Here is an 18495-nt window from a genome sequence, read left to right on the forward strand (position 1 = left end):
GTGTCGGCCGATTACTTGTTCTGTGTCCCCCTGCATCCATTGCAGCGTGTACGGGCTGTGAGGTCAGCGGAGTTCAGTCCAGCAATGGAGTTAGCTGATCTGAACTCAGCTGAACTCCAGCCTGCACACGCTGCGATGGATGCAGGGGGACATAGAACAAGTAAGGTCTAAGCCACACGGCGAGAAACACAGTGCGAGTGGAGTGCGATAAAACATCGCATTCCACTCGGACCAATATTAGCCTGTGTGTCAGCACACATGAGCGATTATTTTCTCCGCCCTAATTGGACCGAGACAACAATCGCAGCATGCTACAACTGTAATGCAAGACTCTCTCTTTTACCCATTCAAGTGAATGTGGTGAGAGAAAGATCGCACTGCACTTGCGGTACATCGGTGGACTACGGAGGAGAGAGGGAGAGAAATCCCTCCCACCCCTCCTCAGTGCTGGCCCACCCCTCGAGTTGGCGGACCGCCCCCCGCAGCTGAGGTCTGCTCGCACAGTCGGACCTCAGTCGCAGGGACACACGCATGACACTCAGCTCTGCTGTACTGAGCGTGAGCTGAGTGTAATGCGAGGGGATCGCAGTAATCCCTGTGTGGCCCCAGCCTGATCGGCCGACACTTGAGTCAGCTGATCTGAACTCAGCTGAACTCCTGTACACACAGCCCGCACACACAGCCCTCACAAACAGCCCGCACACGGTCACATGTGATCGGCAGCAGGCAGCGACTGCTGTTAAGGCTACATTCATATGACCGTTCCGTTTTTGCGGGCCACAAAAAACGGTCCTTTTTTTTCACGGATGCATCCTAGTGGCATCCGTGTGACATCTGCGTGCCTTCCGTTTTTTTTTGCGGACCGCAAAAAACGGAAGCAGCAAGAAAGATAAATAGATGAGTAGATATAGAGATGGATAGATAGATATAGAGAGAGAGGGATAGAGGGATGAATGAATGAATGAATGAATGAATAGAGGGCTGGATAGATAGATAAGAAAGACATATATAATGTCCTACCCCCCTGCATATTCTAAGCTGGCACCCTTTTGTGACTGTCATGTGGCACTAAGGTGCTTAGTCTTGTATTTAGCCAAAAAATAAATAAATAAAAAAAAATGACATGCGGTCCCCCTATCTTTTGTAGCCAGCTAGGGTAAAGCAAATGGCTGCAGCCTGCAAACCACAGCTGGCAGCTTCACCTTGGCTGGTAATCCAAAACAGAGGACCCCCCACACTGTTATTTTAAATTAACTAAATAATTTAAAACAAAAAACACGGGGTCCCCCGAAATTGGATCACCAGCCAAGGTAAAGCGGACAGCTGTGGTCTGGTATTCTCAGACTAGGGAGGTTCACCGTTATTGGACACTCCCCAGCCTAAAAATAGCAGGCTGCAGCCGCCCCAGAAGTAGCGCATCCATTAGATGTGCCAGTCCTGGTGCTTCGCGCCAGCTCATCCCGTTGCCCTGGTGCGGTGGCAAACGGGGTAATATATGGGGTTAATACCAGATGTGTAATGTCACCTGGCATCAAGCCCTGGAGTTAATGATGTCAGGCATGTATCAGATACCCGACATCACAAACCCAGGCAGTAATAAAAAAAAAAATAGACAACAAACGCATTTTTATTTGAAAAAACACTCCCCAACACATTCCCTCTTTCACCAATTTATTAGAAAGAAAAACAAATCCAGGTCTGGTGTAATACAAGGGGGTCCCACAATGATCCATACCATAGTCAATGTCCCAGTCAATGAAGAACAGAATGTTCCCTATTTGCTGGGAGAGCCATGCAGTGACCTGAGCTAACATTAATAGGTCAGCCCAGGTCACTGCAGGGCATGACGAGTGCTGCTATCAGGAGGTTAGCGAGGTATATTACCTGCGATGATCGCTGAACTCCTGACAGCAGCGCTGTCACCGAGTTCAATGACCGCCGCCTTCACAAACAAAGTATCGCGAGCGGCCCGTGACGTCACCACTAGTCACAGTCTCGGGTCGACAGCGAGAGGTGATGTGACAAGCGGTGGGCATAGAAGGAAGTGACGACCGCTGACGTCAGGAGGGCAGGACTTCATCACCGTATGTAATGAACTTACTAACCTCCTGACGGTAGTGCTTGTCATCCCCGCGGCTGCTGACACTGCAGTGCGGGCCGCTGCTGACACTACTGAGCGGGCAGCCGCGAGGCTGGGGCTGGAGCGGGACACTTACTGCACGGGCACCCAACGGAAGTCACATGGAAGTGCTTCCGTGTTGCTTCCGGGAATTTTGCGGACCCATTGACTTGTATTGAGTCACGGTTCGTTATTACGGAACAGAATAGAACATGTTTCATAATAACGGAGCGGACATACGGCATCCGATGTGTTTTTTTTTGTAGGAAATTCTGTGTCCCGCTGCAGAAGGATCCGGTAAAATAACGGTTGCATGCGCTGCACATTTAATCCACAGGATCCGGTCATATGCGGTTTGCAGATGATACGGACGACACACAGACTAGGCAAGAGGGAAAAAAGCAATCTCATCACCCCGTCACTTTTTTTTTTCCCCAATTATTTTTTTCACATGTTGCGCCGGCTAATAATCATAATTTCTGTACACACACTCACACTCACACACACTCACTCACACTCACACACACACTCACACACACTCACACTGACACACACTTTCTTCCCCTGGTTGTGTGCAGAGCTGGGAGCTGCTGCTGTCTCTGTGTGATTTCTCTCAGTGCATCCACACAGGGAAGAGGCAGGGAGGAGGCTTTGGGTGGAGAGCTGAGGGGTGTGTTACACACAGTGGGTGTGTTAGATAAGCTAGACACCGCCCTAGAGCCACAAAGAATTCTGGTACTTGTAGGAACTGAACACAGGAAGTCAGAGGAGAGATTAACCCCATCAGAGCTGGAGCCAGCAATGAGCATGTGCTGCTAGTGCACAATAAAAGGTAATTTTGCTGAAAAAACATAATAGATGTGTTGAGGGGCACATATTAGCAAGATTTATCAGAAAAAATAAAAATCAGTTTTGGTAACTGGACAACTTCTTTAAGCGCTAAAAATTACCTGGCATTATGATTTTTTATGCACGATTATAGCAATACCAGGCATTTCAGTGGGTGACAGTGACGTATTAAGCCTCATTCACACACTCATAGTGCAGTCTGAGTGTCATCACTGTTTTCCAACAGTCCTTAGTCAGTGTGCCAGTTTTTACGATCACAGTTTTACCAGTGATTTTTTTCAAAAACAAATTAATAAATTGCAAAGCTTCGCCTATGTATTGAAATAATAATCACACACAGCACATGGATAGCACATGGATTGCACATGGATACATCTGTATGCTGTCAGTGATTTTCATAGACAAAATAGATTTGTATGAGAATAACAGACAGTGTGTCCAGCAATGAAGCAAAAATCCAATCTGATGTAGAGTTAGGCTGTGTGCGCACGTTGCGTCCAGCGTCCCCTGCATGGTTTTTAACCCTACATCAGATTGGATTCTTGCTTCATCGTTGGACACTAAAGGCCGCTTTACACGCTGCGATATCATGACCGATATCGCTAGCGTGGGTACCCGCCCCCATCGGTTGTGCGACATGGGCAAATCGCTGCCCGTGGCGCACAACATCGCCAAGACCCGTCACACTACTTACCTTCCCTGCGACGTCGCTGTGACTGGCGAAACGCCTCCTTTCTAAGGGGGTGGTTCGTTCAGCGTCACAACAACGTCACAGCTGCGTCACTGAACCGCCGCCCAATAGAAGCGGAGGGGCGGAGATGAGCGGGACGAACATCCCGACCACCTTCTTCCTTCCGCATTGCGGGCGGGAGGCAGGTAACCATAGGTTCCTTGTTCCTGCGGTGTCACACATAGCGATGTGTGCTGCCGCAGGAACGAGGAACAACTTCGTTACTGCTGCAGCAATGATATTTGAGAATGGACCCCCATGTCACCGATGAGCGATTTTGCACGTTATCGCAACAATGCAAAATCGCTCAAAGGTGTCACACGCAACGGCATCGCTAAAGTGACCGGATGTGCGTTACAAATTCCGTGACCCCAACGAGATCGCTTGAGCGATGTTGCAGCGTGTAAAGCGGCCGTTAGCCTGTTATTCTCATTTTGGTTCATCCGCTTCTGCCAGGGCCTGTCCAAGCAACGTACTGGGAATTTGTGGTGAGCTGACATTTTTATATTTTTTCCATAGATTTTTATGCATTCTGTGATGCCAACAAAAAAGACATGTCTGTGACTTTTTTTCCAGACACATAATTTGCAATAAAAACCACTAACATGTGAACAGTTCCATAGATTATAATGGCTATGTGCCTTATCTGTGAAAAACAAGGAAAGCACATGTAGGTGACACGCGGTTATCTGTATGAGGCCATAGAGGAAGGTACGTAGCTAGCGTCAGTCTTTTATGGAGCAGGATCGGTTTCTGATCTCGTTTCATACATCCGCTATTGCTCCATAATGTAATAGTACGCCATGGAGTGAGAAGGAGTTAAAAATGAGGCACAATATATTCAATCTAAGCACAGTATTATTCCCTTCACATGTTTAGGCTTCTGAAAACTGTAGCAAGATATGCTATAAATATATAACCTTTTTCCATATCTGTCGTTTGCAGTCATCAGAGCAGGATTGATAGTCAGTGTTTACTATGAAGTGAGGGCGCTGACAGGTTGCTCTGCACCATGTGTGCTTGTGTCTTAGTATTTTGTTCCGTGGAACAATTGTTTCTTGCACTTTTATTCCAATGAGCCTAGTATATTACTAGTTATGTTACTAGTTACTTGTTATGTTCTCTAACTTGAGAGTTTTTGTTATTGGTAGTGAATTGAGTGAACGCTAAGAGAAAGAAATTATTCTTGTGTTGACTGCATGACAGAAAAGTACCAACATCAGTGACTTCAAATAAATTGTTTTTCAGGTCCCAGTTCAGTAACTTTTATTGGATTTCCCACTATATATACAGCTCCTCGAAAAAATTATTCATACCCCATGAACTTTTCCACATTGTTTCACATACAAACTTAAATGTATATAATTGGGATTTTATGTGATATACCAACACAAAGTAGCAAGTGTTTGTGAAGTGTAAAGCAAAAGCAAATGATGCATGGCTTTCTAAATATTTTAAAAATATATATTTGAACATTTTGTTGTGCATTTGTATTCAGCCCCCTTTCATCTCACACCCCTAAATAAAATCCTGATGACCAATTGTCTCCAAAAATCACCTAATTAATAAATTGAGTTAACATCCAGCTGCCAGCCCAACGTCCCCGGGAGTCCCGCAACAGCAGCTGTGGTGCTACATCTCACCACACATCGTGGGTGCTTTCACAGACATTTCACAACCAATCCCGTATAAATACGTCTCCTTTTTATTCGGAGTGTCCGCGCAACCCCCGGGTCCGGAGAACCCCTCGAGCCATACCGTAGATCCGGTTCTGAGCAGCACCGGCTGCTGGCACGGGGGCGGCACACCAGAGCTACCATGGAAAGGTTTAGATTCAAGCATATTCAGGGGTTTGAATGGCCCAGTCAAATTCCAGACGTAAATCCAATTGGGAATCTACGGAAAGACTTGAAATTTGCTGCTCAGATGTTCTACATCTAATCTCACTGAGCTACCGCTATTTTCCAAAGAAGAATGGGAACAAAATTCAGCCTCTAGATGTGCAAAGCTGGTAGAGCCATACCCCAAAAGACTTGCAGCAGCAATTGCAGTGAAAAGTGGCCCTATAATGTATTGATTTAGGTGGCTGAATACAAATGTAAGTCACAATTTGCAGATTTATATTTTTAAAATATTTAGAAAACAATGTATCATTTCCCTTACTATTCACACATACTTGCTACTTTGTGTTGGGAAATCACATAAAATCTCAATAAAATGCATTTAAGTTTGTGGCTATAACATGAAAAATGTGGAAATGTTCACAAGGTGAGAATACTTTTTAAAGGGAACCTGTCAGGTCCCCTATGCCCTCCAACCCAGCAGCATTCACATCTGTATGCCTAAATTCCCTGCCTAACCAGCCCTGTATAATGTTATTCACTTAACTCAATTGTTTAAAAAAGTATTAATTAGTTCCTCTTTTCTTATGCTAATTAGGGTTTTGACTAGTTGATGAAGTGTTAGTTCCCCAGACTAGTTGGCAATTTCTGTGTTATCACACCCCTTTTGATTTGATAAGGCCGGTTTCACATTTGCGCCGTTTTGACAGAAACGGAATCCACCACAAATGCAGTACAGTTAATTTATTTACAGTTGTGTGCTTCATAGTGTCGCGCTTCCACTGTAAATAAATGAACTGTACTGCATGTGTGGTGCATTCCGTTTCTGTCAAAACGGCGCAAATGTGAAACCGGCCTAACATGATTACATGATTTTCATTAGGCGGCATCATCACCAGCACCTGGAAACCTTGCTCATGAGCGCAGCTCATTTTGTCAGCGTCAATGCACCTCTGAAATTGGGTGTATGGCACGTCCTGGCTTCAGTGAGGTGCACTGGGCATTATCAGAGGAACATCTTCTGTACTTCTGATCATGTGCAGTGCACCTCTCTGAAGGTGGGACACATACATCTGACTTCAGAAGTGCAGTGATGCTGCCGAAACAAGCCTCTGAAATGCACAAGGTTTTCAGGTACTGGCAATGATGCCAGCTCGTGGAAATCATGTTATTATGCCCACAGGGGTGATAACATGGAAATCATCGACTAGCCTGGGAAACTAACACCTCATCGAATAGTGAAAGCCCTAATTAGCACAGGGAAGGGGAAGATAATAAATACTTTTTTAAACCATTGAGTTAAGACAATAACATTTATACAGGGCTGGTTAGGCAGGGAATTTAGCTCAGCTCATTTCGACTGCGTCACTGCACCTCTGAAGATGGTTGTACATTTCATGGCTTCAGAGAGGTGCACTACGCATGATCTGAAGTGCAGAAGCTGTTCTTCTCATAATTGGCAGTGCACCTCTCTGAAGGCAGGTACGGGATGCGATATACACATGGCTTCAGAGGTGCAGTGATGCTGCTAAAAATGAGCTGTGCTCATGCGCAAGGTTTCCAGGCGCTGGCGTGATGCCAGCTCATGGAAATCATGTTAGCATGCCCACACCGACTCTTCTGCGGTACTAATGCCCCATCGACTAGTCGCAGACCTAATTAACATAGGGACAGCAGAGCTTCTAAATACTATTTTGCATAAGTGTTCAATCCCTGTGTTTTCTATGTGAGAAAGCAGCTCACTGACTAATAAATAATACAAGTATATTTTTCTATAGACCGATGGTGAAAAGAATCGCTGTATGCACTAGTCTGGTCCCGTCTACAGCTGCTTGTTATATCAATTACAAGCAGCTGCACATGGAGACATTAAGGACTAAATTTGCAAACGTGACTGTCCCGAATTTTAGCCAGCCAATGGAGCGCTCTTGAGAAGCAACCAACAATTTTCTTATCTAAAGTAAATGAACAAGGATGGATTACCACTATCTGTTGTGTGTCAGCTGTGCTGGCTTCTTCAAAACACATGGCAATTGCAGCTCAGTTACATGTACAATATGTGAACCTTACATTCCTAAAGGATAATTCCAAGTATAACTTAAATAAGTGGTGTGTGAAAATAAGCAATTTATATGAGTTATAAAAATGCAGCAGTGAATCCACAATTTTAACCTTGGAACTCTACCTGTGTTTTAAAGGAGTGGATGGTAAGCACAGGACAATGACATGAACTTTGTTATAGTTAAACTGATTTTCCGGGTTCAAAATAAATTTGGAGAAAATTTTGAAATTATCACACCATTCATTTTTATAAACTTTAACCAGATAGTTAATAAATCACACAAAATAGTTAATAAATAATATTTCCCACAAGTCAACTTTACCTCATCATCATTTTTGAAATATAATTTTTTTGTTAGTAAGGTAGAAGGGTTAAAGGTTTATCAGCAATTTCTATTTATAAAACCGATTTTTTTAGGGACCACATTACATTTGAAGTGACTGTAAGAGGCCTATATGCTAGAAAATACTCAAAAGTGACACCATTTTAAAAACAGCACCCCTCAAAGTGCTTCATAGGACTAAAAGCAATATGGAAGGAAGAAATTAAAATTGTATTACTTCCCACAAAAAGGTAACTTTAGCCCCAAATTTTTTATTTTCACAAGGGTGACATAAAAAAATGCACCATATAATTTGTTGTGCAATTTCTCCTGAGTACAGTGATACTCTTTATGTGGTGGAAAACTACTATTTGGCCGCACGGCAGGGCTTAGACTGAGAGGAGCACTGTTTGACTTTTGGAACGCAAAATGGTTTGTAATTGACAGCGGATGACATGCTGCATTTGCACAGCCCCTATTATACCTAAACAGTAGAAACACCCCACAAATAAATACATTTTGAAAACCATACCCCTCAAGGAATTTATATAGCGCTGTGTGGAGAGCACCTATAACCCTCAGGTGCTTCACATAATTTTATAATATTGAGCTGTCAAAATAAGAAAAATCACTATTTTCCCCACAGAAATGTTGCTTTACCCCCAATATTTTTATTTTCACAAAGGTAACATAAAAAAATGAACCATCCAATTTTTCCTGAGTACAGTGATACCCCATATGTGGTGGAAAACTACTGTTTGGATGCACAGCAGGGCTCGGAAAGGAAAGAGCACAATTTGACCTTTGGAACGTGAAAAAGCCTGGAATCGACAGCAGACACCATGTTACGTTTGCAAAGCCCCTCATATGCTTAACCAGTAGAAGCCGGAGTCCCACAAGTGACCCCATTTTGGAATTTAGACTCATTAAAGGATTTATCTAGATGTGTGTTGAGCACCTTGAACTCCCAAGTGCTTCACAAAATCACATTTTTCGAAAATATAAAAAATACATTTTTCCCACAAACATCAAAGGTAACAGGAAAAAATGCACCATGCAATTTGTTTTGTAATTTTTCCTGAGTACAGGGATACCTCATATGTGGTTGAAAACTACTTTGAACACACAGCAGCTTCGAAGGGAAGGAGCACCAATTTGGCTAGCATATATTTCAAACACCACGTTACTTTTGGAGAGCCCCTGAGATGCCAAAATAGCAGAAACCTTTGGATTAAAGAGCAGAGATTTTGTCGGATTTTTTTTTGGGTGGGGGAATGGGAATCATTGGCGGTCATAGTGATTTTTCAGAGCCTTTTGTGCTACCAGTAACATGGAATCGACTTGTATTTCCATTGACAGATGGCAGACCAGAGTGTGGGCTTGTGTTACTTGTGCATTGAATTGAAACTTTTATTGGGCACATTTTACATAAAATTGTATCACATTTATCCTGTGCTCTATGCTAAGCACTTACATCGGGGTGTCCATGTAAATTTCCAAATGACAGTCAGTTGACACCCTTGAGGAATACATTCACTATATTGTGGCAGCAGAGTTACTGTGGACTTTATCTGACCTCTGTTCAGCATTGTCCTTTTTAAAACTGCACAAAACTGTGGTCGATCACGCTTTTCTAGACCACTGAAAAGTCAGACATAGACGGAACGTATCATAGCACAGACTGATTCAAAGGTAACTCCATTTGCCTCATTATAGGGAGTCTTAAATTAGGGTTCCCTCTGAATCATATATTTCAGAGATTTATACAGGCACCCCGATGTAAGCACTCAACGTGGAGAGCAGGATAAATGTGAGCCAAATCTTACTGCAATTATTGGGAGGAAAAATGAATAAATTAACAGTAAGACAAGAATTTTGATTATTTTTTATGCCATTCAGCATGCAGTATGTGATTAGGCGATTACAGCAATATAGTTTTTTATATTCGGCTACTATCACGCACTAAGAATTGTTTTTATTGTACTAAAAAATGTTTTTAAAAAAGAAAAAAACAAGAAAGCCAGCACTAAATGTGCACTACAGTACTAAAAATTCCAAACTGTTCTTATTATTAAAATTTGAGATATTTGGCAAAAAATTGCAATTTCTTGAGCAACGCCGCCATGTCACGGCAAATCTCTTTGGGGCAGTCCTACTCTAAAATATTTTTATATAAAATGTGCCATACGGGCTTTTTTTGTATGTGCCATACAAATCCTGTTGTGCCGATTGGAGCAGAGATGGAAACTCCTCCCTCTACAAACAGATTGATGCCGCTGTTACTATTGACAGCAGCATCAGAGGAGGTTAAATGCCCTTGATTGTGGGCATTACAGCAGGTTGTCAGCTGACTATTGCTGATGATTTTGCCGGCTCTGCTCAGGAGCCAGCATGATCGAAATGACGCACATATAAGACGGTTTGTGTTTGCACATCTCCAGCGGTGCCATACATGTGCGGCGGATGTTGTGAACGGGTTAAGTGAAAAAAAAAATAAAAGTTATGACTTACAGAATATGATGCAAGATAAAATAAATATTTAAAAGAGTGATTTACCTGTGGAAAAGTAATAAATTGTAAAAAGAAAAAAAAAAGGATATGAAATGGGTATCACTATAATCGTATTGACCCATACTATAAAACTAAATTTAGTGAACACCTTAAGGCCCTCTTCACATGTCAGTGATTATGTTGCAGTTTTTATATATACCAGAATCACAGACATACACAGACCCATAAAAATCAGAGAGTCTGTGCACACAACAGTGATTTCTCACTGACGTGTTTCCCTGCGGCGCGCACGTGTGTCCGTGTTCACTGATGTCCCATGGACCACAGTATGGTGTGATCCATGAAATATGTACCAGAAAAACACGTACATTTAAAATAAAAAGCTTTTTAAACTCACCGTCTCCAGTGATGCTGTCTTCAGCCACTGCTGTCTCCTGCTTCCAGGCTGGCTAATTATGCTCATACATATTCACTTAACAGCCAACCCGGAAGTAGCTGTAGCGGGGAGACAGCGGTGGCTGGACAGCATCGCTAGAGACTTGAGCACCATGGACATGCTAGTATAAAATCTTCGTGTATTATCACGGATAGCAAACGGATATCACACGTGCTAAAATCACAGCACACGAAGGGACATACACACCTTTATCACATCAGCGAAAAACGTGTGTTTTTCACTGACGTGTGAAGGGAGCCTAAGGACAAGAAAAAAATAATACCAGAATTCCTGATTTTTGCTCATCCAGGCTCATAAAATATATAAAAAAAGACAAGTAAAGCAATAGCTTTATATAGCCAGTCCACTCTTCTGTTACTGACAAATCAGAATTTTAATTGTTATGTAAGTGAGGCTGAAGAATTAGGATAGATTTGATGCCTCTGCCACTCCAGCTCTATTTCTGAGTGGGTTGTTCTGAATGCAGCGGCACTAAATATGTGTACTTTTTTTTAACGTACAGTGGGGAAAATAGTATTTAGTCAGCCACCAATTGTGCAAGTACTTCCACTTAAAAAGATGAGAGAGGCCTGTAATTGACATCATAGGTAGACCACAACTATGAGAGACAAAATGAGAAAACAAATACAGAAAATCACCTTGTCTGATTTGGCAAGATTTTCTTTCTAAATTATGGTGGAAAATAAGTAATTAGTCATCTAAAAACACGCAAGATTTCTTGCTCTCACAGACCAGTAACTTCTTCGTTTAAGAGGTTCCTCTGTCTTCCGCTCATTACCTGTAGTAATGACAACTGTTTGAAGTTGTTATCAGTATAAAAGACACCTGTTCACAACCTCAAACAGTCACACTCCAAACTCCACTATGGTGAAGACCAACGAGCTGTCAAAGGACACCAGAAACAAAATTGTAGCCCTGCACCAGGCTGGGAAGACTGAATCTGCAATGGGCAAGCAGCTTGGTGTGATGAAATCAACTGTGGGAGCAATGATAAGAAAATGGAAGACATACAAGACCACTGATAATCTCCCTCGATCTGAGGCTCCACGCAAGATCTCACCCTATGGGGTCAAAATGATCATACGAATGGTGAGAAAAAAATCCCAGAACCACACTGGGCGACCTAGTGAATGACCTGCATAGAGTTGGGACCACCGTAACAAAGGCTACCATCAGTAACACACTACGCCGCCAGGGACTCAGATCCTGCAGTGCCAGACGTGTTCCCCTGCTTAAGCCAGTACATGAAAAAACAGGAGGAGCAGAGTCTCAAGTGTACGAGAAGTTTATTGAATGCAACACACCAGTGACATTAATTAAAAGAGCAGACAATAATCAAAAAAGCAGAACAGGAAGTAGCAGCAAAAATCCTCTTGGCATGATAAAATTGATCAAATTAGACATGGGGACAATAAAGTGCATAATCAATCATATGTAAATAATATAAAACATGTAAAAGGGGTATAATGAGTTTCAAAATCAACATGTGGGGCTTGATCAATACACATACCTAGGACGACAGAAAGTGCCAAGTGTAATAAATATAATTATTTTCATTCAACTAGGCAGCCAAAACAAAAACCCCATACAACCCCTATAATGTCCCCATTTTGGGATCAAACCTCAAGAATATATATATATATATATATATATATAAAATATATATTTATATATATATAATAAGGTGCCAGGTGCTAGCTAAGGTGGCCAGTGCATCAGTTCTGCTCACAGAAAAGGGGACTCTCCTATCACCCCTTGGGGTCAATATGATCACAAGAACAGCGGGCAAAAATCCCAGAACCACACGGGGAAACCTAGTGAATTGCCTGCATAGAGCTGGGACCACCGTAACAAAGGCTACCATTAGTAAAACACTATGCCGCCATGGACTCAGATCCTGCAGTGCCAGCGTGTTCACCTGCTTAAGCCAGTATATGTTTGGGCCATCTGAATTTGCTAGAGAGCATTTGGATTATCCAGAAGAGTATTGGGAGCATGTCATATGGTCTGATGAAACCAAATTAGGACCTGTTTGGTAGAAACACAACTCGTGTTTGGAGGAGACAGAATGCCGAGTTGCATCCAAAGAACACCATACCTTCTGTGACACATGGGGGTGGCAACATTATGCTTTGGGGCTGTTTTTCTGCAAAGGGACCAGGACGACTGATCCGTTTACCTGAAAGAATTAATGGGGCCATGCATTGTGAGATTCTGAGTGCAAACCTCCTTCCATCAGCAAGGACATTGAAGATAAAACGTGGCTGGGTCTTTCAGCATGATAATGATCCCAAGCACACCACCAGGGCAACGAAGGAGTGGCTTCGAAAAAAGCATATGAAGGTACTGGAGTGGCCTAACCAGTCTCCTGATGTCAACCTCATAGAAAACCTTTGGAGGGAGTTGAAAGTCGGTTTTGCCCAGCGACAGGCCCAAAACATCACTGCTCTAGAGGAGATCTGCATGGAGGAATGGTCCAACATACCACCAACAGTGTCTGCCAACCTTATAAAGACTTACAGAAAATGTTTGACCTCTGTTTTTGCAAACAAAGGATATAACAAAATATTGAGATGAACTTTTGTTATTGACCAAATACTTATTTTCCACCATAATTTGCAAATAAAATCTTGCCAAATCAGACAAGGTGATTTTCTGGATTTGTTTTCTCATTTTGTCTCTCATAGTTATATTATTAATTATATGCCTCTCTCATCTTTTTAAGTGGTAGAACTTGCACAATTGGTAGCTGACTAAATACTTTTTCCCCACTGTAAATATACTGTATGTATATTGTTTTCATATTTTTTGCTCTTTATTATGTGCTTTTTTTTATTATTATTTTTACAATTTTATTAAATCATTTTTTGTTACTTTTTTACCCAGTCCCAGGATGGAACGTCAACTTTCCCTGCTCTGATCGCTGATCCAATGCTCTGCAATGCTTTTACGTTCCAGGGCATCATGTTAGTTCCTGGAACACAAGCAGGAGCATGTCAGGTCCTTCTGAAGGTAGGACCTCACAGGCCTCTGTAACTGGATGTCCTTGGGGCCATTATTCGGCTAGGGATCACCATGGAGACCATTGTCACAACAAAATTGTGCTGATTAGAGCAGAGAGGGAGTTGCTTCCCTCTACAAGAAGATTGACACTGCTGACAGCACATCAGAGGGGTTAAACTCCCGCGAATGGTGGTGGCATTGATTGTGGCCATTACAGCAGGGTGTCAGCTGTGATACATAGCTGACACCCGTTGATGATTCTGGCAGCACTGCACATGAGCTGCCGCTATGGTACCTGTTCAGCGGTTTGAGGGAACTCACAACCCTCGGCAATGTACATGTACGTCAAATGCTGTGAAAGGGTTAATCTTGTGACAAATTTTCTGTTGAGAAAATGGGATGAGAAGATAGTCAGCATATAATATGAACTGTGCAAATTGCATACTTGTTGTCACATGACTGCCCACTTAAGCTAGAAACAGGGGGTTCCTGACAGTGTGTGATTTGCACATTTTCAAGATTCAGCAATCTGCTGTCACATAGCCCTGGTACGGTTATATTGAAAAATACATTTATGGCTCCAGGAAGAAACTGCAATAGTGCAAAAAAAATGGAAAATTGCCCGGTCAGGAAGGGGTTAATATAACCTTTAGTAAATATAAGCTGTGATTTGAATGGTTGCTATATGCATGTGGGCAAGTATACTAGTTTTACCTATCAACAATTTAAAATAAATAGATAAATACACTACTCACAAAAAGTGGATATTTGTCTTTTAGGTGAAATTTATGGAAAATGTAAGACTATGTGCATACGTTACAGATTTGGTTGCAGACAATCTGCACCCAAATATGCATGTGTTGGCAGGAAAACCGCTACAGAAAAAAAAAGTGTGTTTTTACCACAATTTGCAGCGTTTTTGTAGCGATTTGTTGTGGTTTTTTATGCATTTTTTTCATTGCTTTCAATGGTAAAAAAATAGGAAAAAACGCAGACAGAATTGACATGCTGCAGGTGTTTTTCTTCAGCAAAATCTGTAAGGAAAAAAACCTGAACGTGTGGACAGCACTTCAGAATTCTCATAGACCTTCCTGCCTTCAGGATATCCTTGACGATTTCTGAAAATCTGCAAGAAAAAAATGAAGCAAAAAGTTTGGCAAAATCGCACCATCTGCAAACAGCCTGAAAGGTTCACGCAATGGTAATATTTTATCATGAAAGTGTGGCGCCCTGGACAAGCCAGGACGTCACAGGTACTGCAACAACACACCCACACGCCGGTTAGGCACATCAGTCATACACAAATCCTTGTTGCCTCCCTCCAGGGGCTGATGTCCACACCAGGTGGGGTGGAGCCAGGCGGTTGGCCCCACCCACTGAGGAGTTCACAGTCCTGGAGGCGGTAAAGGAAGTCAGAGTGGAGTTAGGGAGTTGAAGTAGAGGGTTGAGGGAAGTGGTAGCGGAGCAGACTGACCGTGTCCGGGTACGTGGCCCGGGCACCTAAGAGCAAGGTTGGCAGACGGTGGTGACCGTCTGCAGGCGAGGCCGATTGACGCACAACCGTAAAGACCGGGGACGGGCGGTGGCCCGCCAGTACCAAACCGGGGAGTGAAGAGAAGCCAGCACCATTCGGCAGGGCCTACGGACCCCGACCAGGCTTGGAGTCGCCGTTAAACCGGTCAAATCCATCAGCGACGGGAACCTCGGGGGTTTCCCAGCAGCAAAGACCCGACTGAAGGCAACCGTTCAACCGTGAAGGGAAATACAGCTACCGCCACAGCTAGAGTTCCCAGGGCCAGAGCCTGCGGGCAAAAAGGGGCTCCTCTGGCAAATACACCGCTGGGGAGCGGGTTACCGGTGGGAAGCCATCGGAGCCGAAGACACAGTACAGGTGCAGGGAGAGACACAGTCACCGCCAACCTACCGGGAGTGACCATCGCAGCCGGCTGCGGGACCCGTCCATCCAGCCGTTTGTTTTATCAGAGACTCCGTCTGCGTCATTGGCTGAGTGAGTACTACCGTGCCGCCGGGCACTGCGCTGCCGCCCCCGCGACCCTGCACCTCGCCAAACCCCGCCATCCACCTTACAGTCATCATCACCGGGCCCCGGGACCACCAAATCCCCCTACCCACGGAGGGGAGAGAAAAACATCTCAGCTGCTCCCTGTCATCGCTCCCGGGATTCCCGTCCAGAGCAGTGGTGGTGTCCCAACCTCACCACAACTGTGGGTGGCGTCACGGACAAAATCCCCAAACCAAACCATCCCCTTTTCACTCACGGGCGAGGAGCGCCGCTCGAGTCCCCGGATCCGGCCCACCGCTCGAGCCACCGAGCAGCAGCAGCAGCGCCGGACCCGAGCGTTAGCGAGTGCAGCGCCCCGCCGCCCGCGACAAAAGCAGGATATTTAAGTAGAAGCATGCAATGGTGATTTCCTCATCTCAAACAATTTATTGAATCAAAAGCCAACAACAGCATCAATAACATCTTAACAATGACTTCTCATGCTGTTCCCAAGTCGAATTGTTGTCTACTGGGGCATTGCATCCCACTCTTTTTGAAGGTCGTCCCCAGGTCATTGTGTTTCTGGGGTACAGAATTATGAGCCTCTACACAGCAACTCTGTGTAGAGTGCCATAGGTTTTCTATAGGATATATATGGCATATATATTCCATATGGCATGGATCTATATGGCATAGATGCCATAGGTTTTCTATAGGATTCAGGTCTGGAGAAAGTGCAGGTCACTCCATTTGAGGTACCCCAGTCTCCAGAAGTCGTTCCTCAATAATGCAAACTCGATGATCTGGAGCATTGTCGTACATCAAGATGAAATTATTCCTGTGTTGTTTATGCAGAGGGACAATGACTAGATTAACTATGTTATTCAAGTAGTAGGGGCTTGTCACTGTGGCATTCACAAAATGTAGGGTAGTTCTGCATTGACTAGAAAAAACCTGCCCACACTGTAACACCTCCACCACCAAAGGCTCGTCTGGTGACAACAGTGGCTCATCATGTAAAGCACTCTCCTTGCTATTTCCATAATTTCTGCTCAGCATAAATAGACTTACATTAGTAAACAGCACTGAGGCCTACTGGACCTTCATCCAACATAAATGCTCTGTGGCCAATGCAAGACGATGATGCCTTGGCCTGGTGGTGTGGTCAGGTACCCTTGCAGGTCATCTAACCGACAGACCACGCTGATGTAAATGGTTTCATGTGTTCTATTGTGACACTTGGGTGCCTCTCATCTCCCTTAAATGTTCCTGGAGTTGTGTGGCATTCATCATCTGGTTCCAAAGGGCATTGTTCACAATGAAGTGGTCATTAGTGAAGGATGTGGCCAAAAAGCATACACTCATATATGTTTCTGTGACTCTTTCAGTCTCTCTGTATCTCTGTTGGAACCTGCTGATGTGATGACACGCTAAAATGACTCACAATTTTCCTTATTTGTCTCTATGTGGCTCTAAATGTCGCACATCATAAAACTTAGTACTTAAAATATTTCTGATAGCTTTTCTTTTATGTCATTTGACGAGGTGTTCATACTTAATTTTCAGAACCACCTAGCGCACCTGGAAATTTGTCATTGGATGGAATTGAGGCAACCTCCATATCCCTGAGATGGAAAACTCCCGAAACCGAAGGAACCTTTGCTATAGACGGATATTTGATTGAGTACAAAAAGGAGGGCAGTAAGTTGAAAGAAATATTTTCATTAAGTCATTTATTTCCTGATGTAGTTTGGTCATGTGTTATTCCAAAATCTTTCATAGGGCTATAATGTTATGTTTTGGCATAATACACTTGTCAGCATGCACAAAACAATTGAAAATTTTTTTTTTTTATCATAATGGCCCAAATTGTCACCAAAATACCACCTAAATATATAAAGAGATGCAGTACAAAACTATGCAGTTGTAGCTAGAGTGCGCTGCAAGTAACTGCAGTATTTTAATGAGAGCAACTGTCTAATGGTGAAATCCCACACTACAAACTTTGGTGCAGAAAAATTGGGGCTACTTGTCAATTTTGGCCGCAACACAGATCGTGCTGCCAAAGATCTCTATGTGCCACCGCTAACCTGCAGTGTAATGCAAGTGAATGGGGTTGTATTGCACTACAAAGACTACAGTCAAAAAGTCCAACTTTTTGCATCTTTTTTTGTTGGGAGCAATTTATTAGTAAATGCAGTACCTTTTCAAATGCCAGAAAACTGGTAGAAAAAGGCTTTGAACAGTTCATTTGGTACCAGTTGTTCTTGGAGCAATGCATCATTAAATGTCTGTCTTTTCTTCTAGGTACAGAGTGGGTGTCTGCGAACAAAGAGCTCAGCATTTCTACTCATTACAAGATTACAAATTTGACTACTGGTGAAAAGATTTTAGTTCGTGTCAAAGCCGTTAGTAAGGCCGGAAACAGTGATCCAACAGCTCTGGATCATGAGGTTCTAATTCGTGAAATAGTAGGTAAGACAATTTGTATATTATATACTGCTTCATAGAAGCAGAACATTCTTCAATTCCATTTCTACAGTATGGGAGCAAACAGCAAATAACTGTTAAAAAGATAGTTATGCTTTAAATCCAAGAA

The 18495-nt window shown here is 43.2% G+C and overlaps 1 protein-coding gene across 1 annotated transcript in view; it reads left to right on the forward strand.

Moving 5' to 3' along the window:
- LOC142291353 (myosin-binding protein H-like) overlaps nt 1-18495 on the forward strand; it is a 196870-nt gene that overhangs the window by 73505 nt on the left and 104870 nt on the right. Inside the window, exons 2-3 of the mRNA XM_075335822.1 lie at nt 17463-17597; nt 18204-18371. Of these exons, the coding sequence (XP_075191937.1) occupies nt 17463-17597; nt 18204-18371 (303 nt within the window). The remainder of the gene's footprint in view (nt 1-17462; nt 17598-18203; nt 18372-18495) is intronic.

Source organism: Anomaloglossus baeobatrachus, chromosome 2, assembly GCF_048569485.1.
Source record: "Anomaloglossus baeobatrachus isolate aAnoBae1 chromosome 2, aAnoBae1.hap1, whole genome shotgun sequence".
Lineage (NCBI taxonomy): Eukaryota > Metazoa > Chordata > Amphibia > Anura > Aromobatidae > Anomaloglossus > Anomaloglossus baeobatrachus.